The sequence below is a fragment of the Tyto alba genome, unplaced genomic scaffold (genome assembly GCF_018691265.1).
Source record: "Tyto alba isolate M040663 unplaced genomic scaffold, T.alba_DEE_v4.0 Super-Scaffold_14, whole genome shotgun sequence".
Taxonomy (NCBI): Eukaryota; Metazoa; Chordata; class Aves; order Strigiformes; family Tytonidae; genus Tyto; species Tyto alba.
This window is the reverse complement of record NW_024881276.1, coordinates 2675190-2683944: the sequence shown is the minus strand read 5'-3', so window position 1 is coordinate 2683944 and position 8755 is coordinate 2675190. Positions and strand designations below refer to the sequence as shown.

Sequence of the window (8755 nt, the reverse complement as noted above, 5' to 3'; positions counted from 1 at the left end):
TGTAACACAGATTAACTTTACCTCTCGAATCTATTGCACCAAGCAACGGGCCCACAGAAGAAGGAATATATTCCGTTCCAAACAAGCACGCTCCCAAGTGGGGGTTTAGAAATCCTCACCCAGATAAATCCTGTACTTCATTGGACTTCTACTTGTCAGAGTTACTACAAGATGCAAGCATTTCTTCTTTGCTATTTGGCATCAGTGTTCAAGCAGCATAGAAATTCTGTGGGATCCCTTTCACACCCAGGCCTGTTATCTGTTTAAAAAAAAAATAAAATAAAAAATGAAAGAAAGGAAGCAGATACAGCTCTAACAGGGTACAATGAAAACGTTCAAATGTTGTACAACAAATATCGTAACAACGTAGCCTACGTGAAGGGTCCCCTGCTTCAAGAGGAGACCAAAAAGAGTCATTACACGGAGTTCTTTAGAACTCTAAGATTACGATCTTTATCAATCGCCACTCAAGAATTTTGTTAATTTACACATTATCTGTGGCCCTTCCATGTGGTCCTTATCTCCATATTAGCCGAACAAGTCATAGAAGCTTTGAATGTGCTTTGCCCTTGCAAGACAAGTGTGAGTTTGGAAAATACCGATTCCCTTCTAGAACCGAAGAACCAAGGAACGGAGATAAAAAAGGCAAGGCTCATTTCATCCTCCTGTGGGCTCATGAACTCCACGGATTGAGAAATCTGTCAGTTCTCAGCCATGAGAAATCTGCTCCAAGCACTGCTTTCACCTAGAAGGCCCCAGACCCCAGATTAAACCTTCATCCCACCTGGAACATGTCTTCTTCCTATCGCCAAACTGATAATATAGTTTGGGTTTGTTTTGTTTTGTTTTTTTCATATCCCCTCATTTACAACTCTTCCCTTTCATGCTGTGGTCAACTTTCAGGGAATGATGGCGAATGCTGTTTAAGAACTGTATTTTATTCTCCTGATGTACATTTTGCTCATGAACTGAAAAATGAAGAGATAAACAAGTTTTGGATTCAAGAGCCCTGGACAAAAATGTGGATGATTGGTTCCTCAAAATGTAGCACCCACTGTTAACAGACTAAAAAAATCCCCAAATTTTGGGCATTGGAATGCAGTATTTAATCCTGGTGAATTTAAGCATTTAATTTTTAAAGGAGAAATCCGTGCTGAAAACATTCAGATTTCATGGCACAATTGAAAACGGAGAATTAAGGGAGTGAAACTTCCCAAACTGATGAAAATATAGTAAGAGATAGAAGCAAGCCCCGGTTCCTCGCAGTGTAATACAGAATATGCTGTACAGGGCAGATCCAGATCCACTGGCTGCCGACTGGACACCGACTTCAGCCAACCAGCATATCAACACCATTACTAACAATTTCCCCAAATATTCCTTCCAAATGCATGAGCAGCTGTAAGAAGCAGCTGTGCCCAGCCAGGGGAGGAGCAGCGCATCTGGGCCAGCACATCGCGCGAGCAGGACGGGCGAGGGCAGCTGGGGGCTCCTCATTCTCAGAGCAGGAGGTTTGGGAGGCCTGGCGTATAGAAAGAAAGAAAATCTGCTCGCCTTGAAAATCTCTCCTGCGTGAGGTTCCTTGGCTAAGGTGGTCTCGTCCAGTCCATCGTATGCAGACGTCACGTACATTTCTGAGTAGTCTTTTCCACCAAAGCAGCAAGAGGTGATCCTCGGAGTAGGCAGCCTCACAGTTTGGATTCTTTTTCCTGGGAAAAAGGTGGAATTGTTTCCTAATGTCCATTTTCTAGGAAGCATGTAAATATGAATGTGTTATTAGTGCCCATGGCATGGACGTGGCATTTACTCAGAAGGTATCTCCCCTTCAGAGGCCATGTCCTAAAGGACACTTTGTAGGGAAATCGAAGTCTTTTTTCACCTGCCTCATCTCATTTCAGCCTCTCCCCTATATCTGCAGGGCTTTGTTTCCTTTTCTCAAAATGAAGCTGTACAGCATGAGAAGCCAGGAAGGATAAAGACACCCGACCTGGGATGGCTGTCAATCCCTGGCAGCGTTTCCCATTTCAACGCTGAGAATTTTTTCTTTTTTAATTGCAGGTTTATACTATTTCTTACAATAGGTGTGCAGTGCTTTATAATATTTCTTACAATAGGTATGCAGTGCTTTTTTTTTTTTTTTTTTTTTCCTTTTTTTTTTTTAGTGCCATTATTAAGAAGTCCCAACGTTGGGAGGCAGCACTGGGAGATGCGTGCTCCGCACGACTGGGGCCTGGACCAGCGACGCTCATGGCAACCCACGGGGCAGGAACAGGCACTAAACGACATCTTCTCATCTCACCTTCAAACCGTTCCTCCCGGCTGCCTTTCCTCTCGTGTTCGTGTCACGCAGGTGGCACTCAGGGTGCCACCAGCAGTACCCACGGGCTGGTGGAGGCCTTACCTGTCTCTGGGTCTATACGGATGACTCTCCCGCCGTCGATACAGGCCACCCAGAGCTTCCCTTCTGTGTCTACGCACATCCCATCGGGCATTTGCTCCTCCTTTTCCAGATGGTACAAAAGTTTGGGGCAGGCTGCAGGGAGAGTTACGAAGCCGGTGTTACATGGGCTGATACCAGTTCCACATAAGATCCCCGTCTAACACCTTCCATGCACTTGCAAACAGGAAAGTTCCTTTTCTTTGAAAAAGTTGCGCTGCAAAATGTATATCACATATGCAGTTTGCAGATGGGTTAAAAGCCTAACTTAGCCTGGCAGAAGCGAGGCCCTGGTACAGGCGTTGCCGTTTGGGATTGTACTGAATTAGGGCTCCTTTTGCCAAGGGAAGAGAATAAAATGTCCCTGCCCCTCTTGTTAACCCACTAGCTGCCCGCCGTGCCGTGCCTGCTGCAAGTGCAGTAACTCTTCCTGGACTCCCATTGCTCGTGGCAGCCTGGATGTCTTTTTATGAGCGGTACATCACAAAAATAATGACTTGGGTTTAAGTGTTAGTGATAAGCAATGTCTGCCACCTAAAGATCAGAAACTTTACTTTTTAATAGCCGACCAAGGTACCAGTTTTGATTAAACCTGGACACCAACCAGGAGCGGTCTAGGCTGCAGTGAAGATGGGTTGGTGGGCATGTGCGTGGTCTGGGGGGCAGTGCCCATGGGCAGTGGTCTGCCTGCTCTGACCCAAAAATAAAGAGTCACCAGCATAAAGCCAAGGCTAGGAAGCTCAAACACATTACGTTTTTGTATTTGGGGGAAAAAGTTGCATTAAATCTTCTTTAGGAATATTATATCCTAAGATCTTTACAAACAGATCTTCTCAGCAAAATGAAATCCGAGTGACTGTAATTATCTTGAATGATTTTCACCCACGTTTACAAAAAGTCCACACTCAGACTACAAAGGCAGTTCAACCATTTCCATTCCCATGGGGTATAACAGGTTGATACATCACAAAAATATTTCACAGAGTTCTGAAATGAGGTTACATCCATTTTGTTTGCACTTAAGTTTCCCTTTTTGCAGATGCAATAAAAAAATGTTTGTCCAGAAAATTAATTTAAGTGAAATTTGCCAAACATCTGAGGGCAATTTTAATTTCAGAATTAGGAAACCTCAGTCACAATGATAACTTGATTCTTTAAATACATTTCTGTGATATGCATGCATGCACATTCTGTATTTGTCTTTATGGAGCTAGTACAACCGAAGCATTCCAGTAGATGGCACTCAAGAATAAATGGCATCCTGTAAATTAATTCTCGCTCTGCAGTATAAATGGCTTCTTCCTGCAGCTCCTTGAGCAGGTCTAAATATGAGCCATCTATCCAGATGAAAGTAAACTGAAAGACTGTCAAAAGTTTGTTCACTAAACACACCTGGTGTGTAACTAAATTTGAGAAAAATCACAGCCAGCCCGCTGACAAGCTGTAACCAGAAGATATGAGATCTGTCAAATAAATCACTGCATTTTACATGCCCAGGTCTTGCTGCAGAAAGAGTAACAGCGCTACTTGTCACCGAATTTAGAAAAGCACGTGTACCGATCTTTCCAGTGTGTACATCATAGCTGAAGGCATGCACAGAGTACGCCAGGCTGTCGATGTGAAAAAAGGTCCTGTGGTCCAGGGACCAATCCAGACCGTTGGAGATGTCCATCTGCTCTAACTGTTTTATTGCTGAATGGTCGGGGAAAAGGGTATAGAGAGCTCCTTGCCGCCTCGCTCGGAGCCCCGGTGCTGTCTCTTCAGCCATCGTACCTGGAATGGAAATAGGAATGCCGGTTAGGAAGTAGAAGCTTGTTCCTCATGCTTGATCAAAAACCTCTTTTAAGTGTTACTAAGAGGCCCTAGGGAGAAGGGGACTAACCATGTCCCATCAGACTGATAAGGAGGAGGAAAAGGAACGGGTCAGCAGCAGCTGCCTCCCACACAGGTGATCCTGGCCAACAACAGGACCAGTTTCTGCAGCGCCGGGAGGTTTAAGTTGCAGGCACCAAAGACCCCAAAGCAGCACCACAACACACCAGGGACTGAGGTTTTGCTCACAGCAAAAGCCGAGATGCAGGCAAGCATCGTGTGCTCTTTTTGTTGTTGCTCTTTGTAGGGTACTTTCATCATTTAAATGAGCTGGGACCTTAAAAGACAGGTGCTGCAAATCACAGTTGTCTCAGAAGCAAATGGAGAATACCACGGAAGTGAGATGTTTTTCTTAATGAATTTATGCCTCCGTGTTACGCTCGTTATTTAGTTTCTGATTCTCTCTTCTCCAGAAAGGAAACAGCTCTGCAGCAACAGGATGACAAGCACTGGAGGGGGGGATTTACGCCTTCTTTACACTGTGCAGACTGTCTCTGTTGGCCTCCCCTTTTAGAAGACCTTATCAGCTTGTTTTACAACGCTTGGCCTAAAGCCGTGTCGCAAGCATTGATCCACCTTGCACAGCTAGGTGCAGATGTGCAAAGCAGGATTTTCTCTCTTATTCTTGCCCTTAACTCTAGTGCCACGTCAGCCCTCGAGCGTAACCATGAGTCAAACGAATTTCCTGATTTTTTTGACAAATTTGAAATAAGAAGAAAAGGCTGACTGGCAAAACAAATACAGAGCCGTTTTCACCGCCATCACTGGCTCTCAGCTTCCAGCATGGATTGCTGTGCTTGAATCATCATTTATATGAGAGGAGGAAAAATACAAGAGGATCCTGGTTGCATTGCAACCGGTGGCAAAAGTCCCCCTTGCCTTCCAGGAGGCCGAGGCCCCCTCCCCGCACCCGTTTCCCACGGGCTAACCAGGGGAGGCTGTCTGTGAAGGGTGCAAGCTGCAGCTCATCTTCTGCTCTCGGAGCTACATCCTCCTCTGCAGCTCCAGAAACCTTTGCACCCGCGTGAGCCCTCCACCGTCTTTTCACCTCCCGTGGAGGCAATTTGAAAAACACCGTCCGCCAAGTAGAAGGGGAGCCTTCCTGCCAGAGAGCCTTTGCCAAGAGCCTCCGTCCTCATTGAGGGCAGAGGATGCGGGGCCCTTTCTCCTCCTCCGTCACGCGGCAGCCGAACCGAGCACTCACGAGACGGCTCACGCTCGTGACGGTGTTTTTTGCAGGGAACTCAATAGAGGAATCGAGAACAAGGAATAAAATGCACTATATAAAACACCCTCCAATTAGTTCCTCTTTGCTCCAGGGGGAATCCCTGCCAGGAACTCACCAGCAAAAAATCTCCCCTTTGGATCCACTTTCCCATCATTGAACCTGTTGTTCGGTTTATCCTGCTCGAGCTCGAGGATGGTGGTGACCGCCTGGGTGTCCCAGTCCAGAAAGGCAAACCTGGTCCCTAGGGTGATGAGGTAGCCCCCGCGCTGCCGCAGTGCCACCGAGCCGACGCGGGCACCTGTGGGCGAGAGGGAGCTGGAGATGGCGGGTGGCTGTGGGGCCATCAGCCAGCCCTACCCCTCCCCACCTCACTGAGGGCATCTGGGCTTGACCGGGACGTCCCCGACCCAAGAAAGGCTGAGCTGCTGCTGAGATCCTTCTCCCTCGGGATCGTTAGCGCATCTCGCTGGCTCTGTGTTCCCCAGATCTCTCCACCTTCCTGCAAGCACAGCCATTAGGGCTGTGCCTTTTGCTCTGCAAGTCCCAAATGAAACACGCTTTCCCGTTTGGACGTAGCAGGGGCAACGTGCTCATGGGCCCCCCTAAGCACTGTCCCCTCTGCTCGGCTGGCTTGGGCCACACCGTGCTCAGCGACACATCGCGGAAGGACAGGGTGCGTGGCCCCATGGAAAATAAGGGACACCAGCACGTTGTGGGGCTCCTACCGGGAGAGATGGATGGGGCGGACAGAGAAGACTCCCCGGATGAAGTGGTGAGTAGGGACTCTTACCCACGGACACGCTCTGCACCTCGTTGCTGAGTGGGCTCCAGCGGCAAACTTTCTGTGAGTTAATGTCTACATAGACAAGTGCGCTCTCCTTTTCTTCCCAGACTGGGCACTCTCCCATCCTGTTCTTCTCCTTCACGACCGATTCGATTTTGATGGAGGAGGACATGGTCTGAGGGGAAGAGAGCTGATAAGGGATTTAATGTAAAGCTCTCGTCGTGTGTATTCTTCATGCCTACCATGCTTAAAAGCAGAGCCTGTAAACGGCGAAGCCCTCCAAATCCCACGTGACAGAATAATTTAGAAGGTTCCTGTGACATTTCCATGGCCTCATGGCTGGAACTGAGCTCGAGGCGCAAATGCCTCTCCTTAGCAAACCTAAGCAGGAGACTTCAAATCAGAGCTTCTGATGAAGCACCTGCCTCCACAGCCCCGAGCCAGGACCAAGCTGTCGGCTGGGGATCGGTGATGCCAAGGGTCCCCCAGACCGTGGGGAGGGCAGCAGCAGCAATGAGCCAGAAGCCTTTTTGCAGAAAAGCAAGGCTCTGCCTTATTAACACAGATGCATGGACTTGCTCCACAGCCACAATACCGGCTGCAGTTTGCCACCCGGGCCACTGCAGACCAAGTGCCTGTTCCCACACTGAGTCAGCGTGAATATGCAAACCCCAGGGAAGGCTCCTGCCTTTGAAATCCTGCTGCTTTGCTTTCCCTCCCAGCGCTTCGTCTCCGGCCCCCCTCACCGCCCTAGCCACGGCTCCAACCCCCGCCACACACGCCGAATTTCACCCCGTGCCAGGCTGCGGGGTGCGATTACCCCAGTCGCTGCTTCGGGGGGCAAAGCCGCCTGTGAAGCTCCCACCCCGGGTGCCTGCTCCTGCCAAGGGGTGTTGATGCCCCGGCTGCCCCGTGCCCCCCGTCCCCATAGGGTGACCACGGGGACACCAGCCACGCTGGGCCTGCCGTGCCCCTGCTCCCCTGGGGGGTGTGAGCAGCAGCCTCCCCCATCCAGCTCTTTACAAAAGGAAGGGGCCCCCTCGCTGCCTCAGTCACCCCCAGCGGAGCCGCCGCCGCTGCACCCGGAGGCCTCAGCACAATTTTTTTCCACGGATCGGAAAGATATTTCTTGGGAGGCGGCCAGTCTCTGACATATCGCTATTCCTACGGATTGCAGTCTTCAGGCCGGCATTGTTTCCTAATAGGTGAGCTGGTGATAAGATTTACAGATAATTAATTAGCACTAATGCGCTTCAAGGTGTGCGGGGGAAGAACCAGTAACCACGGTGAGTGAAAACACCAGGGCTAGGAACCCGGGATCTTTCCTGCTCCCCCTGGCCCAGGCACGTGTGACAAGGAGTCACGCAGCCAAGGTAAGGTACAAACAACTCATTTATCAAATATACCCTCCTCCCTTCCAAGAAAAATGGCCACAAGAGGCCGGACAGCGAGCTGCTCCACGCAGGCAAACAGCATCAGCCTAAAGTGTAAATAAGGATACACAGCAAGATGCCAGTAAAACCCCCTAAAGCCTGTTAAGCCTTGCTCGAGCTGGAGGGATGAGTTTCTCTCGGGTTAAAGTTCCGTGTCACGTAGCTGCCACGTTGGGGACCTGAGCCTCGGAGACACAATGCTGACTTTATTGTAATCACGGTCTGGAGAACACAGAGCTGCTCTCGCCCCCGTGGGAAAACAGGGTTCAGCAGCAGCCCGGCCTCCGCACAGCCCCCACAGAGGCAGAAAGCCTCCAGATCTGCAGCAGCCCATGTGTATTTGTCTCATCGGCCATTTCATCGACCCATCCAAGCCTTATTAAACCTTTCTCTTTCCACCAGGCCCCATTTCATTTACTGTCCTGGGTTGAGTGAATGGTGGAGTTTTTTTGGTGGCAGGGGAGGGGGCTATCGGGGCAGCCCCCTGTGAGAAGCTTCTCGGAGCTCCCCCAGCTCCAAGTCAGCTCCACTTCTGTTTGGGAAATTGAGCCAATCGGCTGCGCCTCTGCGATAACGTATTTAAGAAGGGACGTGGTGAGGAGCAGTGGGACTGGTGAGGAGGAGTTGCTGCAGCTGCATGAACACCAAGGTCAGTGGAGGAACGGAGGAAGAAAGGAGGGGGGAGGTGTGCCGGAGCAGAGACCCCCCTGTATCCTGTGGGGAGACGACAGGGCGGCCCCCCCCCCTGCCACCCATGAAGATCTGCGGTGGAGCAGACACTGAATTATGGCCTGTGGCTTCTGCTTGGTATAATCAAGGTTCTGTGCCCGAAGAAGGCCGGGGTCTCATGGGAAAAGGCAGCCCCACTGCTGTAATTCAGTGCTGGGAGGATTGCAGCATGCGGGGGAGTCCCACGCCGGAGCAGCTCGGGAAGGGCTGCAGCTGTGGGAGGGAATCCAGTCGGAGGAAGTTAGTGACCCATGACGGAGCAGTGTGGGGAA

General features: G+C 50.1%; 1 protein-coding gene across 1 annotated transcript; it reads right to left on the bottom strand.

Moving 5' to 3' along the window:
- Positions 1-312: 312 nt before the first annotated feature.
- Positions 313-6502, bottom strand: LOC104357622 (regucalcin). The gene is made up of 6 exons (XM_032996572.2): positions 6328-6502; positions 5653-5835; positions 3995-4210; positions 2402-2533; positions 1555-1709; positions 313-387 (listed from the first exon to the last, which is right to left on the bottom strand). The coding sequence occupies exons 1-6, from the start codon at positions 6491-6493 to the stop codon at positions 313-315; spliced, it is 927 nt and encodes a 308-aa protein (XP_032852463.2). The 5' UTR covers positions 6494-6502.
- Between the last annotated feature and the right edge of the window lie 2253 nt (positions 6503-8755).